Source organism: Carlito syrichta, unplaced genomic scaffold (genome assembly GCF_000164805.1).
Source record: "Carlito syrichta isolate Samal-C Ts95f unplaced genomic scaffold, Tarsius_syrichta-2.0.1 Scaffold289800, whole genome shotgun sequence".
Taxonomy (NCBI): Eukaryota; Metazoa; Chordata; class Mammalia; order Primates; family Tarsiidae; genus Carlito; species Carlito syrichta.
This window is the reverse complement of record NW_007233896.1, coordinates 96452-111500: the sequence shown is the minus strand read 5'-3', so window position 1 is coordinate 111500 and position 15049 is coordinate 96452. Positions and strand designations below refer to the sequence as shown.

The 15049-nt window shown below is 42.6% G+C and overlaps 1 protein-coding gene across 1 annotated transcript in view; it reads right to left on the bottom strand.

Moving 5' to 3' along the window:
• The window catches only part of TRIO (trio Rho guanine nucleotide exchange factor), a gene marked incomplete at its 5' end in the record, with an annotated part of 131255 nt that overhangs the window by 22369 nt on the left and 93837 nt on the right, over window positions 1–15049 (bottom strand). The window contains 10 exons of the mRNA XM_008054359.1: window positions 3–68; window positions 1374–1551; window positions 3396–3587; window positions 4558–4635; window positions 4869–4919; window positions 5945–6037; window positions 6778–6867; window positions 8842–8911; window positions 11601–11704; window positions 14158–14224. Coding sequence (XP_008052550.1) covers window positions 3–68; window positions 1374–1551; window positions 3396–3587; window positions 4558–4635; window positions 4869–4919; window positions 5945–6037; window positions 6778–6867; window positions 8842–8911; window positions 11601–11704; window positions 14158–14224 — 989 coding nt within the window. The remainder of the gene's footprint in view (window positions 1–2; window positions 69–1373; window positions 1552–3395; window positions 3588–4557; window positions 4636–4868; window positions 4920–5944; window positions 6038–6777; window positions 6868–8841; window positions 8912–11600; window positions 11705–14157; window positions 14225–15049) is intronic.

The window sequence follows — 15049 nt, the reverse complement described above, 5'->3', positions numbered from 1 at the left end:
GCCGCCGCCCCCGCTGCCGCCGCCGCCCCCGCTGTGGTTCCTCTGGTACTCGATCGGCGATGTCAAGGCTGCAAGAAAGGCGAGACACGGCAGAGGAGACTGATCAGGGCCCCGGGAAGGGCAGGCTCAGGGCACAGGAAAAGGGGACCGAGGCAATCAGGGGAGGGCCAGGCCGGAATGTCCGCCGGCCAGTCGTGGGGCCAGCAGCCAAGCCGCTGGCAGCCAACACGCCTTTAAACAGCCCGCACACTCTGCAGGCAGAGACTGACACTGTCTGCCACAATAGCAGAGAGAAGGCCTTTCTGCTACTCTCCTGCTTCCTAAGGAACTAGAGTGACTTTTCAAGGGAACTAGGGTGAGTAGGTGGCAGGAGGTCAACGGGCAGCAGAGCAGAGCACATGAGGACAGCCTGGGGGGCTTCAAGTCCCCAGGAGGCAGCCAGGGACGCTGTATCCTAAGAAGGGGGTCCTACAGGACCAGAGCACATGGCCAATGTCAACAGGACCAAAGCCACGCTAGGCCAGGTTTGACCAGGACACCGTCAGGTACCAACTGGCTTCTACAAAGGTCTTCCTTAAAGCAAGGAGGAGAGAGGCAAAAAGACTCCCAGGCCACCATTCCTGGAGGCGGTTTTATGGACCACCCTTTGCTTTCAGGTTGAATAAATCAGATAAGGGCAGCTAAGGAGCTCCTGAAGGCCCCCTGCTGGTAAGGCAGCTGCCCCCACTTTCTGACTTTAGCAATGCAGTTTTCTTCCATAATCCTCTAGAGGAAAACCCAGGAATCTTGTCAAATAAGCACTATGGAATCCCTAACACATTCTTAAAGTGTCAAGGCCTTTGAGAACTACCACAATCAGATGTAGCCTACCAGCCCCATTCCCAGCACTTAAGTAATCCCAGTTCTTTAGGAGGCTGAGGTGAGAGGATTGCTTGAGCCCAGGAATTTTAGACCAGCCTGAGCAACATAGCGAGAACTTGTCTCTACACACACACACACACACACACACACACACACAAATTAGCCAGGTGTGGTGGCACATGCCTGTAGTCTCGGCTACTGTACTCCGGCTGTGGCAGAAGAATTGCCTGACCCTAGGAGGTTGAGGTTGCAGTGAGCTATGATTGTGCCACTGCATTCCAGTCTGGGCAACAGAGTGAGACCCTGACTTAAAAAAAAAACAAAAACAAAAAACATAGTACTTGCCCCACAGGGTGGCTGTGGAGATGAAATAAAGAAATACAGACAGTACCTGATGTATGGTAAGTGTTAAGTTCTGTCATTATTATGACTATGTAATGGGAGGGAAAAGAAAAATAGAAATGTGTTCAGTAGGGGAGGAAACATACATCTAGTCATAAAACATACATTACCATTTAAAAAGTTGCGCTGGTTTTCTAAAATTTGGTTGATTTCATGGATCCAAGTTTGCCGGACACTTGGACTAGATGAGTGCAAAATGAAGGTCTCTACCACGTCACCCGTCCTTGATGTCAGAGCAAATTTACAGGGGTCATTTTCCACATTTTCCTCCAGGCAAAGGCAACTCACCTTAAAAAATTAAAGCATTATTCAGAATTGCTAACAGGTAGGAGCATCCAAAGTGTCCATCGACAAAATGTGTTATATGTGCATAATGGAAGATCATTCAGCTGTAATTAGGAAGGAGTTCCGACACAAGCTACACCAGGGATAAGCCTAGAGGACATTATGCTATGTGAAATATGCCAGTCATGAGAGGACAAATGCTGTAAGACTCCACTCATATGAAGTCCCTGGAGCAGTCAAAATCAGAAAGTAGAATGGGGGCTGCCTGAGGCTGTGGGGAGGGGAAAACAGGGAGCCAGTGTTTAATGAGGACACAGCTTTAGTTTTGCAAGATGGAGCACCGTGCCGATGGATGATGGTGATGGCTGCACAACAATGTGAAGGCACCTCACACTGCTGAGCTAGACATTTGAAAATGGTAAATTTCATGTTATGTGTATTTGACCACAATAAAAAATTAAAGCACACTTATCCTCTCTGGCCAAGTGCAAAGTGAGGTTCATCTCATGTCAAAAATGAACAATCACTGTTCAGTTAAGCTGCCATTTTTACTGTCTCAGAAACATCGTGTAGCTTTTCAATTTTCTTTTAACTCAGATATGTGGGGATTATCAGGTGTTTAAGTAATGGTTTGAACTAACAGCTTGAATAATTAACTAGAAATGTAGCTCTGGGATTACTGTTTCCAAAATTCCTCTATGATGACCCAGGATCTTTCCTTTACTTGCTTCCCAGGGAATAAAATGTCACCATTACAAAATTTCAAATATCAATAAAACCTGTGTTATAAAAGTATATATGATATGATTAAAATATGTCTAACAATTTTATAAAGGAAGAAGAATATGTAAAATAATGCATAGAGAATGTCTATGGTGCCAGAGTGATTTTCTGTCAAGACACTTATGAAAAGAATGGGTGGGAAGTTTAGGTGATGGATACAGTTCAAGTGATGGAAGTTCAGGTGCAGCCATGTGCTTGGGGGGGGCCTGTGGCCAACAGGCCCTCGGGGTGAGGGGTCGTAGATAGGAGAGTGAGGGGTTGTGGATGGGATACCACCCCAACCTGAGGGTTGTGCCCATGGACAGACCTGTCCTGGTTCAGGCACACAGAGGCTTCTGGAAGTAGTCAAAAAAAGCCTGAGTAGGGAGAGGATGGAACAGGACTCAACGTTCCCCTGGTATGCAGGAAGGCCTGCATGGTGCGGTGGGGCTAAGAGGTTCCGGGCCCTGATGGGAACCCTACTGGCTCAGGGCAGGAGGAACTGGGGGTGAGGACAGCATGTATTGTCACATCTTGTGGGACCTCATTCCCCTTGCTATTTTCTACCTCACCTTGGTTTGCCCTCTTTATAGAATTCAGGGCCATTTGCAACTATTTCATCCATTTATTTGTTTCTCTCCCCCATCAGAGGGCAAGAGAGGACATCTGTCTGGATCATTCCTGGAGACCCCATGCCTGGTACTGGGTGCTCAGTACCTCCTTGTCAAACAGAGGAGAATAAGAAGACACTGAGTTAGCTATTTTCTCTGGTCATAGAGCAATATTACAAATATGTGCCTGGAATTTAAATAAGTTTCCATGATCCTAGAGCAAGTGGTGCACAGACACTACCCAAGACCAGGCCTCATCATGGAAAAAGGGGGAGTCCTACAGAGGTGTGTGTAAGACATCAGTCACTAAAGAACACAGTAGAAAGAGAGATGGGGTGAATTTCAAGGTTCTGAATGCACTAGAAGATTCTCTAAGTACTTAATAAGCCAGGCATCAGGATAGGTCACCATTAAAAGAAACAGTTTATCAATGAGATGGGTACAGGCATGGGCACAGGAGCAAACACACCGTACCTTGATGCTGTTCTTAAACAGGAATCCTGGCATGGAGAAGCCCTTTTTTTTATCAAGCGGTTCGCTGAATATGACGATCTGCTCAAAGAGGAACACGCGCCTCTCTTTGCAGCGAGGCAGAAGCCCTGCATCTTGGTCTGTGACCAAGAACGTGTCCTGCAAGAGCAGTTTACCCTGGGCAACGATTTTACCCTAAAACAGGAAAAAGGGGTAAAGGAAGGGAGAAGAAAACATTGCATTCTGAGTTATTCAAAGTTCTGATTTCTGTAGATTTTCTCCCACAGAGTAATGTGTTTTTCTTCTATTATATCTTCTATTATTTTCTCTTCTGTAATGAGTTCTTAGCTCCAAACAGAACAATTATCTAAAGAAAATGCTTGCCAACTTTTATATAAACCTCTGACCTTGTTATAAACAGAGACTGGAAGTGGGATCTTAAATGTCCAGTTCACACTAGAACAGTGGTCCTCAAGGTACCGGACAGGTGTGACAGTGTCCTCTGGTACAACCAATCAGACATGCACAAGAACCTGTGTCTTCAGAAGCTCTCCAGGTTCTGTGCGTACTTTGAGAGGGAGAACCACAGCATTAGAACTTCAAACTGAATTCTCTAGCAAGACAACAGGCAAGAAAGGCAAGAAAAGTAAAAATGTCTCCCATCTCCAGATGCAATTTTAAAAAAGATTCTAGCTCCAAATTCATCTCTGGATACATAACAGGTACTATGTAATATGAGGAGTCTGGCAACTCTTATAAAAGTACTCAGTCTATGAGAAACACAGTGATGAGCATCAGGGTCCCAGGAATGACAGAGGGTGTGGTCTCCTGCATGCTAATGTATCCAGAGCTATCATGGTTGTAAATGCTGGGGAAAAGGAAATAGCTCTTACAACAACAGAGGGCCCAAGAGACAAAGCACAATCCTGCTAGGTTCTGCTACGAGGAGCTGAGTTTTGAGCAGAGGAAGGTCCCAGAAAAGCAAAGAAATGCACCCCCCAAAAAAAAAACGTTGAAAGAAAGTATCAATCAGGTTGAAGTAAAGTGAGATAAGAGAAAACCAAGCAGAAAGGATCAGCATTCTACGTGTAGAGAGAAATGGTCCAAGACAAAAAGATAGGGATGGCAGGCAGAGGAGCCTCTGAATGAACAAGAGCTGCATTACGTCAAATCCTTGCAGCCGCCCCACGTTCATCATGTCGTTGCACCGCCTTGGTACTATGCACATGACTTCCACGGCTCTCTGTGGGCGGGACAGAGCGAAAGTTCAAGTCCTTCTGGGGAAGATCTGACACGCTACCCTCCCAGTCCCATTCCTCTCGCCCCGCCCCCTCTTGTGTGCACAGGGCAATGGAGATGCACTGGACAGACCCATCACCCGTGCCGCAACCTGGGCCAGTGCACCATGCCAGGAGACACTCGGGGGTTAGGAGAGCCTGGTGGGAACCTAGGGGGTGCAGCCAGTGATGCAGGTACCTCTAATTCTGATGTATCCAGGCTGGCCTTTTTGGAATACTTGAGGAAGTCCTGCAAGCAAAATGCAGAGGAGGACATGAGAATGCTGACAAGGACAATGGCAACTGATCTTTTTTTAAAGTTTTCTTTTTATTAAGAAGCAGAGTGTTGCTGTGTTGTCCAGGTTGGTCTCAAACTCCTGGCCTTAAATGATCCACCCACTTCAACCTCCTCAGTAGCTGGAACTGCAGGTGTGAGCCACTGTACCCCAGCTAGCCTTCTGTATCACTTACATTGTGCCAGGCACTGGATTCAGCGATAAATTCTTTAAAAAAAATTTTTTTTAATAGACAAGGTCTCACTATGCAACTCACTGGAATGCAGTGGCTACTTACAAGTGTTCACAGCTCACTACCACCTCCAAATCCTGGCCTCTAGCAATTCTTCCACTTCAGTCTCCCTGGTAGCTGAGACTACAGGTATACACCACCATGCCTGGCTAGTGCTTTACTTCTGTCTTCTCATATTATTCTCTTAGTAACACAACAAAAGGTATCCATCTGTGGTTTCAAGATGCAGTAAAGAAAGTCAGTACTCAGTTTCATACGTGAAGGACTCGCAATACACTTGAAAGTCACTTTATCATGGAAAAAGGTGTGACTCTGCCTTTAGTTGTGCTTAATAATTTAAATAAGTCAAGGGCTAGTTCTAAGCCAATAGAGAAAAATACGCAGGGATTGAAATTTTAATTTTATCCAAGACTCCAAGAAGATTACAAAATATTTAATGTTGATAGAGCTGCAGAAAAATCATTAGCATTCCAAAGTCTGTGTTGGGGAAAAAAAGTTCACTTTTACTGACCCTTTGATTCAGAACCTGGTGTAAATTAAAAATAGAGAAAATGGTTTAAGGTATTTTATTGACTTCCTAAAAATTTACCTTGAAATATGTAAAGTCAGAAAATAACAAAACTGATTTGTACTTTTTACACAAACAACTCCCCTCACATGCCAAGTCCTCCCTCCTCACTTCCCTAGTCTTGTCCTCTCACCAAACCAACTTCCTGATGCCAGAGTGTGTCCTCCCAACATCCTCACCTTCAGCAATAGCTGATATTTCATGATCCTCTGCACTGGTTTAATCAGCAAATCTGTAAGTTGCAACCTATGGCCAAGGCGTTGCTTTAAGTCCTGCAGTTTTAAAGCAGGAAAAAAAGATTGTGTTATTCACTAAAGGGCAATTTTTTAGACCTTATAACTGTCAGAAAGACTAACTACAATTGGCAGTAACTGTAATTTTTTAAAACTCTTTGTACTAAATAGCACTTTATTATTTCTCAAAATTTCAAAGTTTTACATTATAACCTGAGCTGTTTTTCAAAGTAGTCTATTAGGCTTGCTTACAAACCTTTTTTCAATTGGTTTCTTTTACTCGTGCAAACATGTATGCATACGTAGATAATAAATTATTATGATTTGTAATGAGATTTAAGTTCAACACTTATTTGAAGAAACCTTTATTTATCTGCTTATTTGTTTAAGTCGGGGTCTTACTCTGTCACCCAGGTTGGAGTGTAGTGGCATAATCACAACTCACCACAGCCAAGACCTCCTGGGCTCAGGCTTCCGTCTCAGTCTCCCGAATGGCTGGGACTATAGACGTGTGCCACCATGCCCAGCTAACTTACAAATTCTTATCTTTAACAACAATTCTGGTCTTCTGAATGCCAGGGAGTATGATCATATACTGAATTCATACTTATTTCTCTGATAAAATTGATAAGGAATCAAAATAGGCTCAGAACTCTCTCATCATGCAGGCAAATTTTCTGAGGATTGCTTGTCTCTGGGGAAACCAATAATACTTTAACTTTTAGAAATAAATTGTAACAAAAGATTCAGAAATACTTTGCTTCTATCTTGAGTCTTACCTCAAAGAAAGTATCAATGTATTCTGAGACAATGTGCTCAGACTTTGGTTTATTTTGACAATAAACTATGTACATGTGCAACCTTCTCTCCTAGGAACAAAAAAGGCAAACAGACAGGTTAAAACAACTGGAAGTTCAATTGCAACATGACAGCACACACATACTTCACATTCATAAGGGGAATTATCCTAAAACCAAGCTGCGTGGCTAAGGCCCTCTGGAGCACCTTCCAGCTTCATGACATAGATTAACATTCTGCCCCGTGGCTCCTTCATTATTGCTCCCTCACACATGCCAGACCCTTCCCTTTGTGGTACCAAATACCAGCAAGCACCACCTGCAGCAAAAGAACCTACTTCTCAGCACTTAACGAGGAATTACTGCCATTCCCCCCAGTCCCATAGGTAATTCTGGGAAGCCTGGTTGTTTTTACTAGAGAAGAAAAAGCTCTTTAGTCTGAAATCCTAAAGCAGGGAAAGAAAAGTAGACAATGAGCCTTTCCTTAAATCCAGTGATCCTCAAAGCACAGTGTGTAGACCCCGAGGTCCCTGAGGCCTTTCAATAGCTCCGTTGGGGCATAACTATTTTCAAAATACCACTAAGCTGTCATTTGCCTTCTGCATTGTGCTGACATCTATGCTGATGTGCAAAACCAGTGGCAAGTGAAATGGCTGGCACCTCGGCAAGCACTCTTCGTGCCGCCAAATGGCATAGAAAATGCCTGTTTCACTTAACAGTGTCCTTGATGCAGTAACAGGAAGCATCCCTTTTATCAAAACTCAACCATGGAGTATTATGCATCTTTCCAACATTCCTATGAGAAAATGAAGTCCATATAAAACACTTCTGGTGCACAAGATAATGGTTTCAAGGAAAAGCACTTACGCGACTGAGCTGTGAGCTGAGCTAACCGCTTTTTTCACAAACTGCTATTTTTACTTGAAAGGGTGATGGACACAGACTGTAATTATTTACATTTGGCTATTTAGGAGGGATTTTCTTGAAGACGAACAAAATAAGCCTGTCATTTCAAGGCAAACAACTGGCAGGGCTTGTTAATAATGAAAATTCCAGTTTTCAAGCAAAAAATTATAATTTTGGAAAATGTCTATCTGCCACTGTGAACTTGACAATACTTGAAGACTTTTTTTGAAGAGATGGTGCTGATATTAAAAAAAAAATCAGATTTTTTGGATATTGTGTAATGAAATGTGTCAACCTTGGAAGATCCGCTTGAGGCAATAAACTGGTGGTATCTTCCAAATGATCCATGCATGATGGTCACAAGCCTGTGCGTGGCTGAAAGAGCCTTGAGGCACGAGACAATTCAGTGGATTTAATGTCATATCAAGGGAGAAGTTCACAGGTAGGTTTTCAGATTCCATATTGCAGCTAACCTTTAAGAAATGATCAACTATCAAGTTTTGGTGTAATCTAAGAAAAGCATAATTATCTGAAAAGCCTATTATAAAACACTCCTTTCTAACTACACACTTGGGTGAAGATGGAGTTTTTTGGAACTATTAAAAAAAAATCACAATAGGTTGAATGTGGGAGCAGGTATGAAATTCTAACTGTCTTCTACTGAGCCAGACATTAAAGAGATTTGCAAAAATGCAAAAACTCTTGTCACTAACTTAAAAAAAATAGTGACTTTTTTCCTAAAAAAATCCCACCAAAATCCCAAGCCCCCAAAACTCCAGTGCTGATACACTAACCTTAGACATACACATTTATTTGGCTATTACATGAAACTCACTGCAATTACAAGGACATCTTCACCCGATACTTGTCTGTCCCCAGGCACCCTAATGCTGCTGCTTCAGGCCTGTCTCTGGTCCCCTCTGACCAGTCTGTACTGTTATTGGCCAAAGAGCCAGTGGGGACCAGTTAACTCATGTGGAGAAGAAAAGACTTTAATTCCAGCTAACTCACGTGTTACAATTTGATTTTATTCTTCACATAGGCACTCTTGTAAAGTAAAAGTGAGTTCTTCAATCCAACAAAACAATGACTAAAGATGACAACATCAGAACAAAACAGAAGCAATGATGTTGGACTTACGTGTTTAACAAAAAGGGATCCTAGTTTTTCTGGATCTTCAAGGCACTTCTCTAACTCTCCTAAAAAAAAGCTGAAAAGAAGGGAAACTATCAGAACCGCTTCCTGTGCGGCCTTCTAATTTTAGTTTTAGGTTTATATTTTAAGATAATGTTTTGACATGAGCAACTAGAAGTGTAATGTACACAGTTAACAAATATAATGCATACAGAAACCACTCTGCTAGGCTGTTGAGCAAAAGGGGACACATAGTTAACAGAGACAAGGAGGACAGGCCTCCCTCGACTAGTAACCTTCTTGGCCTTTGGACAACACATATTTTTGTCTCAGTTTGTTCAAGGACACAGGGCTAATATCCTGGGTAGAAAACTGAGACTACTTGAAAAATAAATGTTTCTAAGCCCTTGGCCATTTTTTATTTCTGAAAACTTCGTCTTTATATCTGTGAGACTCATATTCATTCTATAATTTTCAGAAGCTCAAATTGGATAACAGCTAATATAAATATTAGCTCTCTTTAAGATTAAAATCAGTAATAAAATAGCTACAGGACAACTCTTCATTTCTTCTGGGCTAGAGTTGTCCTTAAGATGTATGTCTACTTCATCGTCACTTATGTGTACTTGTATTTATATCTGGCATCTTGTTCACCTGCAAACCACCATGCCAATGAATACATTTACTATCCTTCCTCTCTGTAAACGCTGTGGTAGAGAGCATCTCTGCATGCAATTTCTCTATCAGGACACCCCAGGAATGTAGTGTCTTTTCCTCCTTCCTTAAAAAACAGCCTTGGGATTAGAAGACTAAACAGCAATACCAAACAGTCTTCTAAAAACTGGTTTTACTGTAGACTTTCAGTAAGTCTACAGTCTATAGAGTTATAAATCAGAGTGCTGTTTCTAAAGGTGACCAATCATTTATCTGTAAGTTCAACTAAATTAGGCATTACAGGGGACATGGAAATAAAGATCTCAGCCCTGGATTCAAAGTTTTACATTCTGTTAGGAGAGAGAAGTACAGAAATAACAAAACATGACTTGAGACACACCACTGTATTTCCCCCTTATATCTGTATTATATACGATGGTATTTGAATAATACTGTACAATACTATTTGTGTCATTTAAAGAGCACATTCAAATCTGCTATCTGTAGGAGAGAACAGGTCTGACTGAAATGCACAGGCTTATTGGAGAAATAAGTACCTGAGCTGAGTTTTAGAGAGGGGATGGGACTTTGGAGGTGATGACAGCATGCTCTGGATAGATGGAGCAGCAATGCTCATCAAGACAGGACAGCAGGAGGCCTGTCGGTAACATGGAGCAGGCAGTGCAGCTGCCACATTTCACTGTGAAGCCAACGGCTGGTATTAAGTAAGCCTCAGATGTCTAAGGACTTCTAAAATTATAAGCAAAGTGACCCAAAAAGAGGTGTGTGGCGATAAGCTCTGGTAGGATGAGGTGAGCTGCTGTAGCACCAGCCCCCACGTGGCTCTCTTTCTGATGAGGACAGGTCTGGGCAAGGTACTGGGATCAATTCTCAACTTCATACTTATGTTTTCCATTAAAACTGAGTTGGGGCTAGGTACGGTAGCTCATGCCTGTCATCTCAGCACTTTGGGAGACTGCAGTGGGAGGATTGCTTGAGCCTAGGTTTTAAGATCAGCCTAGGTAACATAGTGAGCTCTTGTCTCTACAAAAAAAATTAAAAAAAGATTAGCCAGGAGTCGTGTGCCTGTAACCATATCTACTCGGGAGACTGAGGTGGAAGGATCGCCTGAGCCCAGGTCTAGGATGTGGTGAGCCATGATGGTTTCCACTCCAGCCTGAGTGACAGAGTGAGACCCCAACTCAAAACAAAAATAAAAACAAAAACAAAACTGAGTTGGACAAGTTAATATCTTCAAAGTCGTCTAAGAATAATGGTATTTATTTTAAACCTGGCTGCAATTCTAGTTAGAAACACTTATTGAGGCTTACTCTATGCAGATGTTTTTCTAAGTGCTTTACAAGTATTAACTCAGTCATTCTTCACAAAATCCCATGAGGTGGGCAACAGGAGGTTCCAGGTGGGCACATGAAGAGTGAAAGTGCAGAGTGGGGAGGCCAGTGGCTCGAGGTGAGGACCTGGTCACAAGCCCAGGCAGTCAGGTTCAGCACTAGTGCTCCGGCTACACCGCCGCACAGCTTCTCAGCATGGACCAGCACAAAGAGACTCTTCCTGTACCATCAAATGCTACTACAGAACTCCTGGGAGGCTACACAGGTAACAGAACAAAAGAACAACCCCCTCCTTTTTTTTGAGTTGGAGTCTCACTCTGTTACCCAGAATGGAGTGCAGTGGCCGCTCCCGGCCACTGCAGCCTCGACCTGCTGGGCTCCGGCAATCCTTCCACCTCAGTCTCACTCTGTCACCCAGACTGGAGTGCTGTGGCCGCTCCTGGCCACTGCAGCCTTGACCTGCTGGGCTCCGGCAATCCTTCTGCCTCAGCCTTCCAAGCTGGAACTATAGGCACACGCTACCATGTTGGGCTAATTTTTTGATTTATTGTAGAGATGAGGTCTTGCCAAGTTGGCCAGGCGGGTCTCGAACCTGCGGGCTCAGGCAATCCACTCACCTCAGCCTCCCAAAGCGCTGGGATTACTGGTTGAGCCACCGAGCCTGGCTAGAACAAACCCCTTTAGCCCTGGCCTGGCCTGCTGTGGTTTAGCAAGTATGGATACTTTGCATACCATCAGGAACAACATGTGTTTACGTACTCTCTGTGCCAGTCATAAATTTGATGAATGTTGCCAAACACAATCTTGTCTTTTCCTTTCATATCATCAGGAACACCATCTTCTTTCATAAGTGCCATGTAGCCCTATAAATGAATGGTTAAAAGTAAACATATTTCATGAAATGTGTTTGGATCAAGTAGTGGCTTATTGATGAATAGTTACAGAGGACAAAATTGACATATGCACCATCTTGTAGCTCATTTTTTATTTTATTTTATTTTTTATTTTTGAGTTGGAGTCTCACTTTGTAGCCCAGATTGGAGTGCAGTGGCCGCTCCCGGTCACCGCAGCCTCGACCTGCTGGGCTCTGGTGATCCTTCCGCCTCAGCCTTCCGAATAGCCGGAATTACAGGCGTGCGCTACCACGCCTGGCTGATTTTTGATTTATTGTAGAGATGAGGTCTCGCCAAGTTGCCCAGGCGGGTCTTGAACCCATGGGCTCAGGCAATACACTCACTTCAGCCTCCCAAGGCACAGGATTACAGGCTGAGTCACCGAGCATTCTTTATTTTAAAACAAACAAAAAATTCTATGTGAAGAGTATCCTTAACTGGTACTTGAACTATACCACTATATCATTGCTGTAATTTTCTCTCCCTGAACTGTTCGGCATGCATAGATCAAAATTTTTCTAAAAAACTAGGAAGTTAAAATAAATATAAATGTTTGCATGAAAACAAATAGTCTTATTAGTTTGTAAATATTAAAAATCTGGTTAGAAGCACATTTCCTGTTTTCAGCATTTTATTGATCTCATACAAACAGAAATTATGCACCCAAAAAGGATTGTCTTGTACATTTTTATTTTTTATTACAGAGCTGTAGGGTCCAAGTGAGGGTTAACTACATAGGTAGGCTGCATGCAGCTGAAGTTTGGGCTTCTAATTCGCCCTCACTCCGCTGGGTAGTGGATCATGATGGAGTATTAAGCAACTATAAAGAACCACAAAATCATGGACTTTGCAGCAAATTGGATGGAGTTGGAGACCATCATACTAAGTGAACTATCACAGAAATAAAGAACTGAATATCTTGTGTTCTTACTCATAAGTGGGCTCTGAACACTAGTCACAAAAATCACTTTTTGAAAAATTGAGTTTATAAATCTGATAGTGCCTTGAATTAGTGGCAGGGATTAGCTAGGAGATAACTCTATGCCAGTATGAAAGGCAGTGGTTTAACTATGGCAAACACAGTGACCAGCAATGTCTGGTCAATGAAGATGGCGATGTAAAAAATGTCTGCACAAAACTATCAGTAAATGACCCGGTACAGCCATAGACCAAGCTCTTGGCATGTGTGGATTCTGGATGGAAGTGAATTCGCAGCTTGGCCACAGTGACTTTTCAAACAATCATCTAACCAGAACTAATTCATTTCTGTAGTGATAGCCACACTTGTGAAATAATTCAAGACAGGATTCCCATCTAATACATGCAATGGTTAGATATAACAATTTAAAAACTGAATTGTAGAAGAAGATTGCCTGAGTCCATGGGTTTGAGACCAACCTGGGCAACTTGGTGAGACCTCACCTCTACAATAAATAAAAAAAAAATTAGCTGGGCATGGTGGCGCAAGCCAGTAATTCTAGCTACTTGGAAGGCTAAGGTAGAAGGATAGCCTGAGCCCAGCAGGTCGAGGCTGCGGTGGCTGTGAGCAGCATGCCACTGCACTCCAGTATGGGTGACAGAGTGAGACTCCAACTCAAAAAATAAAAATAAAAATAAAATCTCCAGAGCAGGCTGGGTGCAGTGGCTCACACTCATAAATCCTAGCACTTTTGGGAAGCTGAGGTGGGAGGATTGCTTGAGGCCAGGAGTCCAAGACCAGCCCGGGCAACATAGGGAGATCTTGTCTCTACAAAAAAAAGAAAAAAAATTAGGCACGGTAGTGTGCCTGTAGTTCCAGTTACTTGGGAGGCTGAGGTGGGAGGATTACTTGAGGCTACATTGAGCTATAATTGCACCACTGCACTCCAGCCTGGGCAACTGAGCAAAACCTGGTAACCAAAATAAATACATAAAAAAAAAACAAAAACCCCAAACCCAAAACTTAATTGTAAAAAAGAAAAGATCACATCAAGATGCATTATGCAAAAAAAGCGTTTACAACTGAATAGAGATGATTAAGATAACTGGTTAAATTTTAATTTTTGGATTTCTTTTAATTTGTAAAAAATGATTTGTCAATTCCATTTTTGTTTAAAACAGATGGGAGAAATCTAGCCAATCAACACACAACTGGCACCACATGAAAAGGCACTTTTATCACATTTTGAGTCTAAGAACATACAAAATGTTTCTTTTATCATGTCTACAGTAATTATCTATGCTTTTCCATTTGACTGTTGTTAGAAATTCCACATATCCCATTGTTTCTTCTGTCTCAGTTACAGTACAATGACGGGGAAGAAGAGGGTTGGTTAAATTAACCCCTAAGCAGTTTGGCGTATCAGTGTTAACTGTCTAAAATGATACTTCCTTGGACAACCTTGGGGCTGATATCAGGTTATTAAATCTCTGAAAATACACACCTCAACCACATAGCCAAGGTCCCGTACATAGTCACGCTCTGTCTCCACTAATTCTTGCAAAACGTAGCTAGAAAGAGAGAGAAAAAAGTGTTTGTGATCAAACTCTATAAACAGTGTTTGCTATTAAAAAAGTTTTTTTTTCTTTTTTTTTCACTTTTGTTCCTGTTATGATAGACTTTTTCTGGGATTGAATAGTAATATATCAAATTTGTGCAACTAAGTCTTAAATTCTAGAGTGTTCCAAATCACTTACAGGTTCAAGTAAGACCCATGAGAGCTCCAACAATCACAAGACACATACGCACACATGCATGGGTGCAATAGGGTCAAATTCACCCTACTGGATTCTGATCACATATATGAACAACAAACAGAGGCTTAGATATAACTTTGTTATAAAGTCATGACATTAAAGAAAGTGGCTTTTAAAAAAAAATGATTAAGTCATTTTAAACTTCACTAGACAGGCCAGGCTTGGTGGCTCAGCCTGTAATCCCAGCACTTTGGGAGGCTGAGGCAAGGGGATTGCCTGAGCCCGCAGGTTCGAGACCAGCTGGGGCAACTTGGCGAGACCCTGTCTCTACAATAAATCAAAAAATTAGCTAGGTGTGGTAGCATGCGCCTGTAGTTTCGGCTACTTGGAAGGCTGAGGCGGAAGGATCACCAGAGCCCAGTAGGTCGATGCTGGAGTGGCAGTGAGTGTGCCACTGCACTCCAGCCTGGGCGACGGAGTGAGACTCCAACTCAAAAATAACAAAAACAAAAATATTTCACTAGACATACATAAAAAAACTTTAACTCAGATGTTTAAAACTTTGGATCTAGCCGGGCTTGGTGGCTCAGCCTGTAATCCCAGCACTTTGGGAGGCTGAGGTGAGCGGATTGCCTGAGC